Genomic DNA, 21366 nt, shown 5'->3' on the forward strand with positions numbered 1-21366 from the left:
GATAATAATAGTTAGGTGCGTCTGTACGTGGAACTGTTTAAATACGCGATATTGAACCTTATTGTGGTGATGGTAAAGCTTAGTTTTGGTATCATCTTGGGTCGTCCCATTCGTTTTTCGCCAAGTTCTTAAATTAGTCCTATTCTGCTTTCGTCACTCATTCTACATTGAAAGCCACCGACGATTGTGACGAATGTAGAATGAGTGACGAAAGCAGAATAGGACTAATTTAAGAACTTGACGAAAAACGAATGGGACGACCCAAGATGATACCTTAGTTTTGCTCAACGCGTAGACGTAGAGTTAGAATTTGCTTTAAAATTAAAAATAGACGTTGGAGGATCGAATTAAGAATTTCAAATCTAAGCTGGTTTATATACAGGATAGTAAGCAAATTGTAATATGACGCAAGGGATAAGTTCGCCTTTGTACTAATGACGAATGATATTTTTCCTGTTTTGTTCTGATTTTTGTACAATAAAGTGTTTACTACTACTACGAAAGTATGTTAAAAAACGTTTTTGTACCATCCAGTACAAAAATACTTCAGACAGTTGACTCAAGTTTGAATGCTATCTACAAAATCAAACTGTATAATGGCGTGAGATAAATCGAAAAAGTATAAACATGGACTGGTAGAGAATGCTTTTGGCATTAAGTCCGCCTTTTGTACGATAAGTTTTTCTTTTATGCAATAAAGTTTAAATAAAACAATAACTGTATCATAGTATTTAAACAGTTTTACATACAGCTTTGCATATATTAAATTATATTAGTATTAAATGCACTCATTCATGTGATATTTATTGAAAAAATACGACAATGTTCACTGTTTCATGTTTTGATTGAGCTTGGGTATCGGCCTTCAAGTTTGTTAACGTCTGTATGCCTTCTGACTTCCGCAACACAACAACAAAATTAAGACATATAGACCAGGATATGAAACGTGATTACCTTTAGTATTGTTTTCGAGCTCCCGATATTTAACTGCACCTGCTGTTTATTTATATGCTGCTGCTGTATTGAGATGCGTGTACATAACTGCGTCAAAATATCGGGATACTAAAGGTAATCACGGTTCATATCCCGGTCTATATAAAACTAGTGAAACTAACCGTGAATCATTCAAAACTGTTAACAAAATTAAGTAAGAAATATGTATGAGGGTTGATTTCTTGTTGTTATTATATCCCTTCAGACATCAGTCAACAGTTATACAGTTTGTTGGAAGAAATGTTTACCAACATGCTCAGTAGATGATCCATGGATAGGGATTAGAACTGCCACAAAAAATGCATGTAAAGTGATTTAAAATGATATATGATCCTGGAATTTTAAGAGTGACCCAAGAAAACGTAACCATGGTAACGAGCGACAAGAATAAAAATATTCACCCATAAACAAGCTGTTTTCTCTTGATGACGGTTAATTGAAACATTACTTCACCATTTTGGCGGTCTGGTATATTATTGTTTGCGTCGCGGAGTCGGCAAAAGCTTAAAGACGGAAATTTTGCTTAGTCACCGACAGTTTGTGTTAATCTTCATGGTTTAAGCGAAAAAATATTAAACAACCTATCTGTTGTTATATCTGTAGTCCTAGCACATGATTGGCGTGACAGTATCTCGAGCGAGGGACGAGTAGTCTACCTCGACGCGAGATACTGCCGCATCAATCATAGCACATGATTGACTAATGTGCTAATGTGCCCTAAAGCAATGATTTATAACTCAAGATAGGTTATAGGCGTTCCAAAATTGAAGCGCTTAACTTGTGACAAATTGGACAAGTTGCCTTTAGTCGCGGCTGGACAAGCGAGAAATGTGCACGTGCTAACAAGCTCCCGCACACCGAAAGAGACGACCTTATGTTTAACAACGAGTGTGACAAAGATGGATGGAATGAGAAAATTAATCAAAAATAACAGATTTCTTCGTAGGCACAGAAATACATATGGAAGTATTTTTTGTGCTCTTCAAGTATGAGTATAACCTATCTATGGTTATATAATATCATTGCCCTAAAGTCGCAAAAGGGTAGGTTACAACTAAATAAATCTACAGAACCAAGAAGATTGTCGCAACTGCACTTACTGATATTAGAGAAACCTGTGATAAGACGAGTGTTAATGTCACGTTTTGTTATCGAATCATTAGAGGTCGCTCCAACCACTACATATCGTTACCAAACTGATACACCTAAGAACTTCTTATACTTATGTATACTGCCTACTAATTCACTTATTTACGAATATATAAATGCCTGATCTAAAAGATGTGGCTGTTTTGCCTGACTATGTGAAGGGAGGTAATAGTTATTTGTTTTACAAGGGGGCAAAGTTGTTGTTTAACCGCTCGTGCTAGTATTGATCAAGCGAAAGATTCCAAAATTGAACCGCGAGCGTAGCGACTGATTCGAAAAATGGAATCTTGAGCGTTGCGAGGGATTCAAAGCACGAGGGTTAAACGAAATTTGCCCCCGAGTGAAACACAACCTTTTTCACCACACCAAACCAAATGAGATCGGAATGAATGTTATTAAATATTTACCATTCAAAATAATCATTTAAAACTCAATTCTACCAGCAAACATAAGAAACCAACTCAAAATCTGCATTTGATTACTTTGCCTCGCATGTGAATAAAATGCAACTTTGCTATCAGTTTTTGAACAATCAAGAAAACCTTTACCAGTTGGTGTGGTGAAAAAGAATTTTCCCATTTGATATAAGGTACATTATATTAATTTAAATTGAAGTAAACGTTCCCCAAGTGTTATGATTGGAGCGACCAGAATGCCTTGTAGGGTAGCGGGAGCGGTGGCTTCGTAGGGGCAGCTAGGCTGTGCTACTTGTAATGTTTCTTCAATAAACTATTCTAAGTTACCTACACGCTCTTTTATTTATACCTAGCAATACGTAGCTTTCCAATTAATATTTGGGATATTAAAAGGAATAAAAATAACCGCTATTTGGATTGGCTTAAAAACAAAGTGGCAAACCAATTTTGATGTGGCAAAAATAGGTTTAGGTCCAATAAAAATGTTGAATTTCGCTCTTGTTTCTACTATCAAATTCAGACTACAGCCAATATCTAGTAACTCTATTAAATAATTCTTACAACCGCTGATATGACCAAATTAATATTTCTTGAAAAAAAAACTTTATTTTTATATGAACTTTTATTTTCAAATAAACTGGTTGACATTACAGAGCTGTCATAAAAGACAAAACAATATACAAAATCTGACAAATGCACTAATATGATAAATACGGTATGTATTTTCAGCATGCACATCCAGCCGAAGTCGACATGCATACATACATACAAACTATTTAATTACAATAATACATGTAGAATTATTGCCAAACATTCATGTCATATTCGAATAAAATATTAACGATAAGAAATGGAATAATTTTATATAAATACCAAACTAATTCCTACAACATTTGAAAAAATGTTAGGAATATTTATATAAATATTAAAATTGTTACAAAATGTCCATAAAACTGGATGAAATGTTTCGATTAAAAATGGTACGATTCAGTATTACATTTTATCTTATACGTATTTAAATTAGTTACAAAAGAAAAGATCTTAAAATTAAAAACAACTTATCTCCATAGACAAAATATAAAATACTATTATAACTATTTTGTTTTTAATGTACTCTATGGATTTATTTACCCTGCAAAAGTTGGAAGGAGAATGAATCTTGTCTATGGAGACGATATTCGAAAAATAAAATTCGACTAAAACCATATCCAAATACTGATCGTAATTTAGGAACTGCTTGTAGCCGTTACAAAACCGAAAAAAAATGTACGTTCATATTTGAAGGCCCGTCCAGATAGGATGATTAAATCAACCGATTTAATCAGTAAACAAAATTGGCGTCAATCTTATCTAGCGTCCACACGAACACAATTTAATCACTAATTTTTGATTTATAGTGACATTCCAGCGCTCTAGCGCCAAAAATTAGCATTCTTGCGACCTCACCTCGATCTTAAAATCGAATCAAGTACTTAGGATCTGACAATTTAATCAGATTGTCGAAAAATTGTCCCGTCTGGACTGGCCTTGAGACCGCACAGAATATTCTAGAGAAAAAATATGCCATAGACTGTCTCTTTATCACAGCTGTCGAAATGCAAACGCATCGTCCCTTGTAATAAAGCTAGTTCAAACATGGCTTATATCTTATATCTACGTCTTACGGTAAAAGTAAACGAGACTTGTCTATGGTTAGTGTAACTGGGACTTGCTTGCAACGAATTCAATCGATCCATCAAATGCCGCATTTGTAGAATGTAGAGGCATTACGGAAAAATAAAAGTTTGATATATCCGCAAGATATCGCATGTCGAAAATGATTGCATAATGCATATATTTTTTAACCTTTTGACCGCCATACTTCCTGTATAAAAAATTAAAAACGTCACTCATACGCCAAAATAATCGACGCAAGCGTGCCAATATAGACCTTAACTGAAAGCATGAAGGTTTACATTGACAGTGTACGCCATAACTGTGGCTGTGGTGTGGTGTGACTATGACTACTCGTGATGACTTATTCTTGGAGTTCAAAAGGTTAAAGGGTTGTTGTTACACAGAAACGCTAGCAAGCTCAGTTACACCACATTAGCTATGAACTTACAGAATGCAGCTAAATAAATAATAGTTAGTTTATACAAAAAATACTTATTATTCGTATTTCAAGCACATAGTTCGCCCTGTTTGGTCCCTGCAGCTTTCCTTTAACCTATCAGTTCATTTTGACGTGTCAAAATTAAATCAGTTAAAAAATAGTGGAAAACTGCTATTACAGAACTAATTTGCAAACCCTACTAACATACGACATATCATGAGAAAAAAAGTTTTCAAACTTCAGGAAGTTTTCTTTTACAGACATAAAAGTTGTGCAAATGATTTCAATTCAAGTTACATACTCAAACTAAGTACTCAAATCAGTATACTTACCTACAATATATTTGCATAATTTTTCGGCCATGATACATCGAAGAGGGTAATGCGTATTAGGGCAAATATACTACTTGTTCGTGCCTTAGATAACTATTAAAATAATCATTTTTACAATGAGTCGGGTTCCATTTGAACGAGTGTCCTCTAAGCGACCAGGCAAAGTAAAAAAACTTGTCTTACTTGAAAATAAACAATAAAAAAGTATATAAATTGACCAAGAAAACAACGAAAATACAATGTCTATATGCTATAGGGAAAAACATGTAGTTTCGTTACGTAATTTGTGTTATTATTTGCAATAATTATGTGTTGTTTTTTTTTGTACATCATTTGATAAGTAGTTCACTATAATAAAAGTTTAAGAATTCCGAATCCAATATTTTACTATTTAATTTTTATGATGTCCAGATCTTACTTAAGAGCCCTACGATTCGAGCGTCTTATAAATATAGTCATACACATTCATGAGTATTTTTCAAGTTTTCAGTAAGTATTGAAGAAATATTGTCAGTAATATTGACCGTGCGTTGGTTGCGTAAAGGACTAAACATGCGTAGTTCACTGCGCTAGCCGGAAAGTAAATAAATACATCACATTCTTATACTTAACAGCCTTTTTTTGAGTTTTTTTATTCTTTTTTTTTCATACAGCTCAGAAAATGTCGGTACGAGTTAGACCAAGATAAGTGCAAGTGTTATTTTAAACGTCAAACTTATATGAAATTATGACGTGTAAATAACACTTGCACTGCGTGTGCTATCAAAATAGTTACACACTTGTCTTGGTCTAACGTAACCATACCATTTTTGCGTGGAATGGTAATAACATTTTCTTTTGCTTGATTTTAATCGATCGAATATTTTGATTTGACAAAATATAATCGAGAATTTGTAATTAGTTTAAAGTAAATTTTGTTTTAACGTACATAGATGTTTTGTAACGGTAGGACAAAATTTTACATTAAACGTTTACTTTTTACTTTAGAATTAAAGAGATTATTACAATAACATAACTAGTATATTTTAAGTATAGAAATCAGTGTAAAAATAGACATTGTTGAAAAAAAAATGCTATTTAGATGGATAAATATTAATGTTTAAATTTAAAACGTTAATATCAATCTAAGTTATAAAAATAATCCCTTTAATACCATTATCTGTTGTAGCGAAAAAGTGGTTCATGTACAATTTTATTTTTAAGATCAATATAGCGATAATTGCATCTGTCGGAGTAAGAAAATTGTATATTAAGCGAAACTTTCGTCAGGTAAGGTGGTCAAAATGCGTCATTGGTGAAAATGCATATTGTATGTTAGAGTGGTCCTACTTTGTATGGAGAAAAAAAAAGTATACATTTTATCTCCATGAGGCTTGCTTTAAGGCCTGTGCACACCGGCTGCGTGTGCGTGACGTGCACGTGCGCGTGCAGCGTTGTAGTATACAGATCCTTACGAGAGACGGCACACCGCTTGCGTGACGTGTGCGTGTGCGGCTCCAACATTTTAGCGCACGCTCACGTCCCGCACACGCAAGCCGGTGTGCACAGGCCTTTACTATATGAAATTGTGTTCAGTGGTCGCTATGATTTTGTGATTTGCAAAAATCTCATACCTACCAACAAAAAATACAAACTAACCAAAAGTACCTTATAAAATCGACCTGCATATTTTTACATACCTACTTATAGGTAACTTATAAAGAGCTCAGTTATTTCGAATACATTTTTGTACGGCAGAATTCTAAATGATGTTTGATTGCTCAAAATTTTGGTATGTTTGGTATGAACCACTTTCTCGCCCCAGCCTAATCCCTTTCATATCCCAGATACTAAAACGCTGATTTGTCCGACCGATGTCTTTTAGATAAAAAACGGGTTGCACTCCGGGGGTGCCGGCAGAAGTGAAAACTCAATGACATTGTAAGTTTTTCGATCAGGTCACGTGTCCGTCTTACGTCTTACGAATCTTACGGTCACGTGACCTGTCGCGAGTTTAACATTGTTTTCCCCATCACATATAGTGCACAGCGCCGCTAAAGAAGTTTTCACTTCAATAATTGCACTAAAACCTAGTAAAATGCCTAATCGTGCTATCAAATTTTCATTTTAGTATCTGGTATAGTTTGTAGCTTTCTAATAGAGCCCGAAGGCTAATCCTATTGTCTATTGTTAAGTAAAACCGCTCGTGCCACGTGCCACAACCACCTGCATAAAAAATCGGTACTTCGGTTACTGAGTGCCGGCGAGTCGAACGCTACAGAACCAGTCTAAAATGTGTCATCGAGATGCGTAACAAAGGCGCGTTATCGGAGAGCGCACCTACACTGGCTTTTTGAGCGTTGGACTAGCCCGCGCTCAGGTGCCAAATAGAATAATTAGGACCCTTTTTTGCAGGTAAGTAGCACGTGCGGTTTTACTGAACAATAGACAATAGGATAAGATAATAACTTTAAACATAAGCAAAATAGATGTACAAATTAATAACAAAGAATTATACATAAGTAGGTCACAAAATGTAAACAATAGAAGGCATAATCGCGAGAACTGGAACGAAAGAGACAGCTTAACATAGACTTCGATCATGTTGGAGGTAGATCGAAAAAAAAAAAATAGGATAAGCCTTCGGGCTCTACTAGAAAGCTACAAACTATACAGGGTGGCGCATTTAGATCGGTCAGTATGGGAAAATCTGAAACTATAAGACATACGACGATCTCTTCTTAGGAACCATGTCATCGATTTTAGTAACAAGAAAAACTGCATTCATACATTTAAATTTTTTTTATGTAAAATGTATTGAAAAAAATGGTGGCCATTTCGAAAACATACTAAAATAAATTAAAGGATATGAAAACAATGCATTTTATTCATTTCAGACATCATGTTTCATAGTAACATTTACTGCTTAAGACCTACACAATCGATATCTAAATAGAAATAATTTTAGATTTTTTTTTCAAAACGTCCGAGTTCGATTCCCGAGCTGAGTACACATTTTTTTTAAATGTATGAATGCAGTTTTTCTTGTTACTAAAATCGATGACATGGTTCCTAAGAAGAGATCGTCGTATGTCTTATAGTTTCAGATTTTCCCATACTGACCGATCTGAATGCGCCACCCTGTATATAGAACACCGTATATTCCATCTTACGCCTTCTCAGCTTTCTCCGTGTCGTTGAGAGGTTCCTGTTCCGTGTTAGGCCGGCGCGCGTTCCAGGGCTGCAGCTCCCCGGAGCCGAAGCAGATGAAACTGAGCGCGCCCACAACGTACACGCCCGCTAGGATGAAGAATACTATCTGCCATTGCGCGTACGTGTTCTGTGGGAGACAAGATTAGGATTAGTAATTTTAGGATTATAAGATTTATAAGAGTTGAAAGGTACGAAACAGCGAGTACAACTAAAAAATAAAGAGTAAGTTTGTCTATGTGACCTGAGGGTCTACCGCGAACCACGTTCGACGTGTTGCCTCCCTGTCACACTTACATACGGATTTACAAGTGCGACAGAGAGGTAACACGTCGAACGTGGTTCGCGGTAGGCCCTCTGGCCAATCGCTAACGCTCCGTAACAACGAAACGCAACTGTCACTGACACACTAATATGGAAGAATGATAGGCACAAAGCGATTCGATGGCGAAGCGATAGCGATTGTCACCTTGGCTAGGCCGCCTGACTAGAGTTTTCCACTCATCTACTCGGAGGCTAGCTGGAAGAGATCCCTTATAGAAATAAGTTCGCCTTTGTACTTCCATTAAGTACTGTAATTTATTTTTGTAAACCTTTGTTGTGTACAATGAAGTGATTACTACAACTCATAAAGGATCTCTTTATTCTTCAAAAACTGATAGCAAGTTGCAAAAATAAAAATCCACAAGAGAGACAAAGTAATTCGATGCAACTTTTGGGTTGATTTCTCATGTTGGCTGGTACAATTTGATTTACAAGTGATATGAAAATTGTGGGTTCAACTTCATTCGGTAGGAAAGTTTGTCTAAAACTTGTGCCTCGCTCCGCACGTACGTCAATTTGAAATCTTTCACTTGCTCGCTATAGCACGCACTAGGAGTTAAACAACGACTTTACTCCCTTGTAAAACTATCACTTACGTGTTGTTTGGTAAGTTCCCCGACCATGAAGGTAGACAGCCACCCGCCGAGCGAAGACAACGTGTTCGCCATCCCGAAAATGGTTCCTGTGGTCATAAAAAACAGTTATTTATATGCACCGTGTTTGTAAATTGTTGATATTCCGGTCAAAAACCCGTGGACGCCTCCTGTACTCAGGCAATGCGTTGAATTATTAACTACCTACATCTTTATACTGTGTATAAATGGTATGTTCTTGGAAAAATTGCGCCCGCGGGTTAAACTTTTTCTCAAAAACCTATATTGGTTTAGACTGCAGCGGTCGGCAACCCGCGGCCCGTGGGCCGCATGCGGCCCGTGAACCTGTCACTTGCGGCCCGCGAGCCTCCCTGGCTATTTTGTATGTAATATTGATAAACGACAATGTCTAGTCTAGTCATAAATATTACCAAAGTGCGGCCCGCGTCATCTTCGTTACCTACTATGTGGCCCTTGGCTGCTAAAAGGTTACCGACCGCTGGTTTAGAGCAAACCTTCCGTCATAAAGTCAAAATTGCAGTTTTTAATTTTTATAAGCCTAACAGCTGAACTAGCACCACTTGCACCACCCCACTAACCCACCGGTTAAACCTGAATTTACCATGGTTACCAGTACAATTTGACACTGAGGTTAACGGTTTAGCCGGTTAACCCCGGGTTAGTGGGATGGTGCAAGTGGCGCTTCGCAGCGCAGGCGAAGAGGTGAACGTATATTATGGATTTTTATTGGACGAAAATATGACGTGGACGTGGGTTATAATGGTAGGTAGGTACTGACCACTAAAGTTGGGAGCGATGTCGAGCCCATTGCCGAGGTAGCCGGCGGTGACGGCGCCGTTGATGGTGAGCGCGATGGTGAAGATGGCGACCGACCACACTCGGTCGTGGCCGAAGAACGCTTGCGCGACCATTAGGACTCCTGGAAATAAATGTACGTTGTTTATTTGTGTAATTAAAAAGTCAATTTGTTAGGTACAAATTTTGACAGGTATCATGCATGATGCATAGTCTACAGTTACCTATTTAATTCATAAACCTGGGGCCTTATTCGACAAGCGACGTTTGACGTATCGTGTTGAACTCCCGTTGAATCTGAACAAATCCTGTGTCAAAATTTGACATTAGCAATCCACAGTTCGGTGACAACCAAACCAAACCATTATAAACCTTAAAGTAGTAATAAAACAAGTTGATATTTGTTGCATTATTGGTTGTACCAAATGATACTATCCGCACTTGATGAACATGCGGTTTAAGTGGACGCGAAATCTGACAGTTGTACATGTCGAATAATGGTCGAATATGCTGCAAATAACTTATCCCATTGAAATGAAATAGTTTAGATATTTACGGCAAGGGATATAAATATAGGTGATTTATCTCTTCAGCTAAGAACCTGAACATTGAGTTCCACACGTAGATAGGATTATTTAGTCAATTGAGTCAATTTGAGTCCATTGTTGAAGATAAACAAACAGCGATAAGTGTGTTCTTAACAAGCTAGTACTCGTATTATAAGATTTATAGGTACATATCTATTGCCATCAACGTGAACAGCCTGATCGTTACTAGCGATAATACTAGTGTGCTGTTACTCTTTTTATTCTCAGGATTTATTTCTCGGGAATAAAGAATATTGGTGATGCAGATGTCAGTTCCATCTTACCGGGTAGTCCGACAGCGAAGCCGGTGAACAGCTTCCTGGCCGACGTGGTGGACAGCCTGCCGCTTCGGCGAAGGCTGTCTGCCAGCACGGATGACGCGAGCGCGCACAGGTACTTGCCCAGGTAGGGCAGAGAGGACAGGAGGCCGTTCTGTAACAAATAGATTTTTTAAGAAACTTGCGAGTAGAAACCATCGTTTTCTCAGGATAATTTCATCAGTATTAGTTACACTTCTTCCGTTCGAACTCGTGGAAAAAATGACTACTCCAGTGGCGACCATGGGGGGAAGAACGTCCTCAAAGTAGACCCAATATGCGTTGGGAGGACGACATCAAAAGGACTGCGGGGATGAAGTGGCTCCAGGTTGCACAGAACCGTGACGAGTGGCGTAAAATGAAGGAGGCCTACACCCGAAGGGTAGAAAAGGGCTAAAGAGAGAGAGTTACAGTTCTGTTCCGTTTTAAAATTATAAATTGTACCTACGACCGTTTTAAAATGTGGTGGTAACTATACCTACTCGCCTACCGTTCTCAATAAGGCGCTTTCACATTTCTTCAAAAGTTAAAAGTCGCCCTTATGAATAACCGGCAACTTTTTGCTAAACACGTCACATTAACTCGTCCAGACGGTTAAGCGATTGTTTAGTCATGCGGGCGCGCTAAATATGTCGCGATGTCTTTTTTCTGGTCAGTGTTCCCTGGGTACATTCACCCTGTAGTGGCGCCTTTCGAGCCTTGAGATCTGATTAAGGTCTGCCCCCGTTATTGCAAATTGAATCTATTCGCTTGGATAATAAGATACATATTTCAATGGACTGGTTTGTTAAAATTCGGTCACTGCGGCACTAATTTGAGGTGTAATTGAACTGATATAACACGGTGGCATACTTGTTGCATCGATATTTTGTTATGAATGAACAACATGAAGTATAAATTAGATATTCATGATTATGATATTAGATATTATTTAGCTAAGATAGAACACATACTAGGACAATGTGGTTAAGATTTTAAGGAAAATTTAATGAGAATTTAAAGGCAATTTTGAATTGTTTCAAGCAAGTGCAAGTTATGGTATGTGGTGGTGACATTCAGTATTTTCATTTGATTTGAACTGGGTAAATTTCCATAGCAGACCGAGAGAAGTGAAGATCTCCGTTTCAGCTTAGGTAAAAAATACTTTTGTATGTCCGGATGTTTTTCTCTACAAAGACGTACTTATGTCTACAATTCATGTGCATTTTAAACCCCCTTATTATTTTAACCCCTTTTTTAGCGTCGAGGGCAAAAAAGGATAAAATAAACTCTACAAAGATCATCCAATCATCATGTAACGGGTTACTCTCGCCTGCTGATCGATGGATCCGCGCCAATCCGTGGCGCCGGCAGTCTGCCGCCTGCGCAAATTGAGCTGACTAATGACTGGTACAGCCGCGCACAGCGTATCTAATCTAACTACATACGAGTAAATATTACGCAAAAGATAATCTTTAGCGTCCGAGCTAAAAAGAGGTAGCATATAAAACCTATATTACCTAACTCACATATTTATAGACGGGTCTATCGCGAATTTATTTTATTACCTTTATTTACCGACGTTTGACACAGGTTTCACTGGTCGTGGTTGCCGTCTATGTGTACAAAACGCGAAAGTTTTACATATCATATAAAACCTACCAAAGATATAACCTAACAGAGTCCTTTCGCTGCTGATCGATAGATCCGCGGCGCCGGCGTCGGCAGTGTCCCGCCTGCGCAAATTTAGCTGACTAATAACTGGTACAGTCGTGCACACTCTAGTAAGTAGTAGGTAGTATGAAAGCTTGTCTGTGTGCGATTCATTTATGGTATATTTGAATGCGTTCGTTTTTTTTTCTATCAATCTAAGAATGTCTGGCTCATGGTATCAATTTTTTTCTCCTTAAAATTGAAGATTAATTAATTAACGACTAATTACCTACACATCAGGCTATAAGCGGCTTACATCAACTTTCTTGAGGATTAATCTCAGCCTAGACCGTAAAACAGAAATCCATTTTATTGGCGCCAAGCAAGGCTGACATTACGAGTATCATTAAAGAAATTAGTTCTACCCAGGGCTTGTTAACGTTACCAATTCACATTATAAAGTAACGTTACTTAACGTTAAAATCATAAAAATACCTTATTACCGGTAGTAAATGGTAACGATACTTGATAACTTAACATTATTATAACGTTAGCTAGTTAACGTTAATTTTACCGGTAATTTTACTTTTTATTGCAGGGCTTGTTAACGTTACCCAATTCACATTATAAACTAACGTTACCAAACTAACGTTAACACTATCATTCTTTAAGCTGATATTTGCTTGTAATTTAATACACAATTTTAAGGCCAGTAGACCTTATTGACCATAAATACGGCAGGGCTTCTGTCAAATTGAAATAGAATCAGTCAAAATACATTAAAGATAATTATGTACGTTAGTAAAACTCAACTTTAATTCTAGTAGTTAGAGTTCATAGTCTTTTGTCATTATTCTTTATGTTTATCAAATGAAAGATGTGGTATTCTACTTGTTTAAGATCTTTGTCCAATATGCATTGCGTCTCACTCTCTCATTAAGCAAAATGTGAGACGCAAATACACAATGGACCGAGATTGGATAGATAAAATACCACCCGGCTGTGTCGGAATATATTTGCCAAAATAAGAAGGTTGCAAAACGTCATAAATTAGTTTGTTAAATATGATGGTATAGCTAATTCGTTACTTGGTCGGTTTATATTAGGTACAGGCGTCTTTGATATAATATACGTCAAGATTATATAGGTTGGATAATGTCTTGATTTTTTTTGTGAAATATGGAGGTGTTGCTGAAATGTAATTTAGTCGGATTATATTAAATGAGACACCTATTTATTGATGTTACTGCTTGCTTGTAAAATAGTCTGGTCAGCACAGTTCATAATGTATGAGAGCTCTACATGAATTCCCACACCAGAGATTTTTTGAGATGTGATAACGTATGTTGCAAATACTATATTTAAAAAGAAATCTCCACAAAATATATCACATTCTTTTAATAAATCCAAACTATTATTAAAATACAAAAAATATATCAAAACATGAATCCGACACTCGAGATTTTTTAATATGCAGTTCATTATGTATTTATATTTTCTCCCAGCTTGACACCAAAACCAGCTCCCAATAATTTTCTTTATTAAAAATATTTTTTTTTCATAAAAATAACAACTAATGTGTACATAAAAATTACATGTTAATTAAGCTCTGTATTTACTATATCCTACAAAAAAATCTCTCACGTAAATTAATCCATTTAATTACTATTAACCATTTTTGTTTTGAAAATGTTTCCGTTGCTTCGAGAAAATGGTCAGTGGGTTTGTTTTTCACTTTCTCAAATCTCTTTCTCATGTTAGTGTAACAACAAAAAATCTCCCACGTATATGTAATACATATTGTATGGAATAAAACCATTATTAAATCATCCAAGCTATTTAAATTACCCTAAATGGCGGGTACTGATTCACTGTAGAGAACGTTTTATCGACTTCCATATCTCCGTCTCACTTCAATGTTCGCGGCAGACGATCGTTCCGCTTCAACAGCCGAGAGTTCGCGATCCGGTCGACCGTTAATTCTCCCATGACTATCTTACCCAGTTTCATCGGTATGCGTTGCGCGCTTACTTAACACACCTCAGGCCAAGCTCCTATAAAACGCGCAATGCATGCATACATTGCGGTATCTTCTATATGTCACATATGTCAGCTATGAGGCTATGAGGCTATGACATGGCTATGACAGACTGTGGCAGTTAGTTCCAAACAAGTATACAGACTTGTCTACCCACCATAAAGTTTAGCGTTATGTCAATGCTAATAAAGATGATGGTTTGACTTACGGAAATGAATAATATAATATCATTTTATTTTATATTTCCAATTCCCGTTTCATTTACACCCAATACTAAATCTTTTTCCGTAATAAAATGCGTATATAATTACTGTCATCATCTGTATTTATTTTATTTCTTTAACCCCTTATTCATAAACGCGCTACAAACTTCAATTAGCTAATAATAGTAATAATCGTTTGTCCTTATCTGTCACTTTAACTTATGTATTTGTAAGTAAGGGATAAACATAATTGAACTAAATCAGGCCCGTAAAGTTTATGAATAAAGTGGTTAATCTTTATTGCACAAAAGAAAAACCTTATAGTACAAGAGGCGGACTTAATGCCATAAGGCATTCTCTACCAGTTAACGATGGCTTGTCCTCCGGGCCATTTGATCGATGACCTCCTTTGATTATTTATTTTTAATGGACGCCAAAATCCAGACAGGAACTTCGATTTTGACATTTACCACAGTAATGCAGTCGGTAGCAATGTCGCGCTTCAAAATTGCTGCAGTCGACTGCATTGCTGTAGAAAACGTGAAAAAGGTCATTCAAAGGGTAATAGGGTTATATACACCGCGGGGGTTATTACCCGAAAGATTTAAACCAACGATTTTAGATCCTAATTAGAGTATATAAAGTTATATAACACATAGTCCAAAAACCCTTAATTTAAGAGATATTAATTATTTAAAACAAATCACAAGTTAAAAAATCTCAATTCTAACACACCCTTATGCGTGACGTAGCCACCAACTAATTTTACACGCAGACGCACTAACTGCATGGTTATTAGCCAAATTCGAACTTCTAACGAAATTTTGTTCTGTTCTCAATCACGAGAGTGCAAACTATTTACCTTCACGATAACTGGCTGATAGTTTGACGAAAATGACGAAATTGATGTCAAGATATGCGCAAATTTAAAGATTTTAATCTTTAAATTTGATTGACTGTAATAAATAAAATTCGCCATGCCGCATTATCCTCCGGCTCATTTAGCGGATATTCACTTTGTGTACGGATTTGGAAACCCGAAGAACTATGTGCTTCCGGCACGACGGACCCACTTCAGCCTCGTTCCCAGTTCGTAAATTGGCTAGACGAACAATACCCTGAGAGGTGGATTGGCCGTGGAAGCAACGTCCTAACCTGGCCCGCCCGGTCACCCGACTTAACGCCATTGGTTTTTTTTCTATGGGGAACTCTGAAAGATAAGGAAGGAATACTCAACACCAGTGAAGTCTGGAGAAGAATTATTAATAAAAATTCGAACGGCTTCCGAAGAAATAAAGAACACTTTTGTAAACCTAAATAATGAAATCCGTTTAAAATTAAATCTTTGTGCTGAAAACGGTGGTACACACTTCGAAAACCTAATTCATTCTTCTTCTTCAACCTAGCGTTTTCCCGGTCTAGCGCCAGGGTCCGCTTTCCTGCTCAGCCTTCTCCACTTTGCCCGGTCTTCGGCATCCTCAGGTGTGAAAACCTAATTCATTAAATTAATAAAAAAGCGTAATTGTTTAACATAGTTGTTTATTTTACTTTACTCAGTATAAATCAACACATCGAGAATTTAAAATACGTACTGATAAGCATGATCGATATTTTAACAAAAGGTCATTCATTGATTTTAACAAAGTAATCATCCCTTTCCAGCTGTAGTATGAGTTAAAACAATAAGAGACATGATTTCTTTCGGATATAATCATGGTTAATGGCTTTGGTTATCTCACTCAAAGGAAAAGATTTTATCGCAAAGTTTCAACAATAATAACTGCACTGTACCTACTGTTGTAGTAATTAATAAAGTTTTGATACAATTTGTGGTATTTTGAGGTGCCAATCAATTGAAATAATTTCAACGTAAACATGATCCTAGACATAACTTGACACTTCTTGTCATGGAACACATGTCACTGCATTCGCCGTGCATCGTATGATATCGGAGTGATTCGTGAAATGTCATGCTCGCTCTCTGTTTCTCTACTTGAGATTAATTAAACTCGCTCACTCTCTGAATAAAGGTTTGTTCACAAAGAAGCGGTAAATTAATATGATTTAATTTGTACTGAAATAGTAGTTTAATTAAAATATATAATTGGACCCATGTTGATATAACATTATTTACTCGTACTGTCGTCAAAAATACGTGGTATAAATCTTTCGGGTTATTAAATCCCGCGGTGTATAAGATGAAATGATGCATTAATAAAACTTTAGTTAACTAACAATATTATATTAAATCATTAACAACTTTGACAGCACGATCTCTTCGCAGGTAGGTGCTCTACAAGGAGTTTATATTACAACATTATTTCCAAGAAATAATCTCTCATTATTAAATTATACAACGGGACTTAATCGCGTATCGTTGTATAATTTAATAATGTGTAAAAATCGTGAAAGTTTAAATCAGTGTAATCTCTCATTGTTACGAAAATGTTGGTAGGGTGGCTTTAGGTTACTTTTCGTTCATATCGTCTTGGATATGGGTGAACATGGTGTTAATACACTCAGTATCAATCAACCTGTAAAGATATTGTAGCCTGGCCTTTTCTCAAAAAGTCTTCTAGAAAAATTTACGCTCATGTCGTCTCGGATATGAGTATATTTGGTATCAGTGCATTCAGTATAATATCCTGAACACAAATATATGAGATGACAAGCGCGAAAGTGGTGAGGGTAGTTACTGTGATGCAAAGTTTTTACCATTTTTCTTTTAAACATACCATGTGGGGTACCAAATGAAAGGGCCTTGTGAGTAGATCACAAATATATAACATACTGTAACACTTTTACTACTTAATCCAACAAATTATTTGAAAACGTTCAAAAATTTCACAATGAGTTGATTTCCAACTGCTCTAAATTGACTAAGATAACTTGATCCCAAGTTTCCTTGCAATTATACGTAATCGAGGGCCAGGCTCATACTAGTTCTCATGTCGCGATGCGCTATCGCTAACAAAAACTAAGCGTTACGAATTGCTGACATTTGCTTCTTTTAGTTTCTCTACTCAAGCATCGGATGACAGGATCGTTGAAAAGGGACAAACATATCCTTTGACGTTACGTTACTCTTCTCGTGAATTGTCAAATTTTAAAATTCGAAATTAGCTTTGGAATTTGTCCGGGTGGCTATTCGAAGTATAACTTGGTGGACGGTACTTACTAACCAAATAAGCTTGAGATCCAGTATCATAGATAGTTGTAAGACTTCAAGGGTCTATTTATATCTGACTGTGCATCCTGTATTCTAAACGTTTTGTGAATAGATATAAAAATTGACACCTATCATTTTTCACATAAACACAGACACTTTACGCATTGAATTATTAAACCTTAACGCAATGCCATAAGTCATAAGGTATATTTTCCTAATATACCTTGATGCTAATTCGAACTTTGTTATAAAAGATGTCATTTTATATCATTCGCGCGTGCATTTCACTCGTACTAGATGAAATATGTATTGGTGCGAGCGAGACGGTTGGGCGAATGATAACAAAATGATATCTTTTTGACATCTTAAACAAAGTTTGACTTGGCCTCTGTGGAAGCCTGGAAATACAGCATACTTCATTGACTTTTTATGCTGGAAATTGATTTAATTATTGCGAGAAAAATAAGTATGTAGTCTTCAATAACTTGTACAGTTATGTACTGCCAAAAAACTAGAAGTGTCCATTAATTGTGTAGAACATTATTTGCTGTTTGTTTCCAAAATCATGCTGCTATTCTGCGAATATAGCAGTTCCTCGGGCAGATAAATTAAACATGATCGAAACAAATACTATTAAATTAACCACAATAGTAAACTTTTCTCTCAGTGTGGGATATTATCGGTCATGGAAAACTTACAAAATTATTGTTTTTTTCATTAAATCTATAATTAATATTATTGTCGGGAGAAATTCTGACCGTGTAGTCGTGTAAGCTTCATAGCCCATTCTTCAAAAAAATTCTAGTTAGAAATTACTGTTTAGGTAGTATAAAATATAAAATAAAAAAAATGTTATTTCTCAAAAACGGGAACAGATATCAAGTTGTTAATTCGCAGACGGGTATTCAATATGATATATAATTCACCCGTGTAGAAACATTTTACTGTGCAATTAATGTAACTTTAACTTTATATTGACTCCACTATTAGTAATTCGGTATTGTTAGATTACAAAGTAATCTGGGAATCGGTAATCAGATTACAAAGCAATTTCGAGTAATCGTGGAACCAGGAATCAATTACGAAATGCCCATCTCCATTTAATATGTCTTTGTCTCACGGAAGTTTTGTTATTAAAATTGCCCATCTCTGCTTGACAGTGAATGAACATTCGCTCGATTGTCAACGATGATGGCACCTATCAGTTAATCAAACGGTAAATAAGCAGCTGTTAACGTTACCTACTAACGTTAACAATGGTGTATCGATACCTTTGACTTAACGTTAGCTCAAATTGACAGCTGCTAACGTTACCATTTTGTTACCGGTAAAGAGTAGTATAACTAACGGTACCTGGTCTAACGTTAGTTACAACTTAACGTTAAATCTGTCACCTTGTGGTAACGATACCAACTTTTTAACGGTATTTAAAGCCCTGGTTCTACCTACTTATATGTAGCTAATATGTCAATTTTGGCATTACTTTCGTATAAATAAGGGACCGGGAATGCATTCATGATATAATAGTTTTACCTTTTTATACAAAGAAAAGTTTTTTTACAAGAAAAGAAAATGCTCCATACATTTTTGCACTTTTCGTCCTACTGAGGTGAAATTATACTAGACAAGTGTAATTAAGGACCCGGTAAATAACGCGTAATTTGTACTAACGACGGGGATCATTGTACTTAATAGCTTAAGGATAACTCACGCTAGACCGGGCCGGGCCGGGGCGGAGCTTCCGGCGCGGCGCTTCGCTTTCTATGAAAATCTGGTGATTTTCTCGTCACTATTATAACTATTTGACTCCTCGTCGTATATTATAACTATTTGACTCCTCGCCTGTACCATTGTCCGTTCACCTCCTCGATTGTCTGTATCATTAGTATTCCATGGGAGACCTTGGTCCGCGCTATGTCCACAATTTAACTGACACATACATAAATCTCGCATTCTTGCTAGATTGACGCAGTTTCTGAGTGTTAAGTAATTTCTCAAATGTACCTATAATTTCGGCCCCAATTTTGGGGAAAGCCATAAGCCGCGCGTGGCGCTGTCGCCACCTAGCGGCCATATCTGTGCTGATCGTAACAGACGCGTTTTGTTAGAGAGTGAGTCTTCTGTACTTAGTACTATTATTTATTCTGTGGTAGAGGTAGACGGGTTAGGTAGGGCTGCACCGTCATTGAAACCGAAGAAATGTTGGATTTGCGCCATCAGGGCGCTCACAAATATCTGAACAGAGGTGTTTTTGCGACGGTTCACTAAATTCCATTAATTGATGTAGTAGGTACTAGTTTTACGAAAGAGACTGAACTTCCAACCCAAAGCACTCCAGCAGATTCAACTATTTTTAACAAGTGAAGGGTACACGGAAAAAACATGTCTAGTCACTTTAGTAACATTTTGAATAATCGCGTTTTTAAAGTTTGGAATAATGTCAAAATGTATGTTAATTCAGTGACAACCCTTTGCAAAGAAAAAGTTGTGTTTAATATTACTATACGATGGTAAAAAAACATGTAAGTAATCGTTCATTAAACGCTCTACATTTTGAGATGAAAATCTCATTTTCCGAAAAAAGTGACTACTTAGACATGTTTTTTCCGTGTACCCTTCAAATATATTATCTAATTTATGACGTCAATAGGACTGTAACAATCGTGATAAACACTCGACCATCCACTTATCCTACCCCATGTTACACCATAACTAGGTTCATCCACACACCATGAAGATAATGACTATAATTTACCTATGTGTTTTAGATTGCGTACTAAGAGATAAAAATTAATCGCTGGTGTGATTGTGCACATATGTTGTTAGGACGTGTGAAGTTACTTAGAACTATTTATTGTATGGAAAGAACCTTATTATATAAGGAGTAGTTTTATAAGTCGTGATCTAGAACCTAGTATTTTATTGATGAGATAATTACTTCCTTGCAATTTTCCAGCGATCGTTATCCTTCCTTTATTCTAGAAAAGATGACTAAGTAAGCTAATATTTTAATAGAACGATATTTTTTTGTGTAAAGGACAAATACAGTTATGCTGAACACACAAGTTTTCTCTCCTGTGGACAATAGTTAACAGCCTGTGGTGTGGGCATGTAAATGATTTTACCATACTTATACAAATAACAAGAGTACATGCATTTTCATGTGGATTAGGGTTAAATGAGAAATTTAACCTTATAGCCCTTAACTTTTGGGTGTCTACAGGAAAGACGTGTCCCTAATAAACAAAGTTCTTTGAATATTAGCACCATAACAATATAGCCTACGCGTAGAAAAATCTTTCAATCTCGTTCTAACCCTTTTAGAGGGTGAATTTCCAAAAATGATTCCTTATAAAATATTTGAAGAATATCTATGTAATCTATTTCATATTTCGCTTTCATGGATGTGCCTTGACTTGCAGTATCTTTATAACGCAACTACTTTATATACAGAGGTGTTTTATTATTTTTTCTACTCCCGTACTTTTATTTGTCATTTAAAGGGTCGTGCAC

The 21366-nt window shown here is 36.4% G+C and overlaps 1 protein-coding gene across 1 annotated transcript in view; it reads right to left on the minus strand.

Moving 5' to 3' along the window:
- Positions 1–8133: 8133 nt before the first annotated feature.
- Positions 8134–21366, minus strand: part of LOC134654368 (sialin) — a 76006-nt gene continuing 62773 nt past the window's right edge. The window contains exons 8-11 of the mRNA XM_063509832.1: positions 10779–10926; positions 9891–10031; positions 9095–9180; positions 8134–8304 (exon numbers count right to left, since the gene is read on the minus strand). Of these exons, the coding sequence (XP_063365902.1) occupies positions 8134–8304; positions 9095–9180; positions 9891–10031; positions 10779–10926 (546 nt within the window). The remainder of the gene's footprint in view (positions 8305–9094; positions 9181–9890; positions 10032–10778; positions 10927–21366) is intronic.

Source organism: Cydia amplana, chromosome 14 (genome assembly GCF_948474715.1).
Source record: "Cydia amplana chromosome 14, ilCydAmpl1.1, whole genome shotgun sequence".
Classification (NCBI taxonomy): domain Eukaryota; kingdom Metazoa; phylum Arthropoda; class Insecta; order Lepidoptera; family Tortricidae; genus Cydia; species Cydia amplana.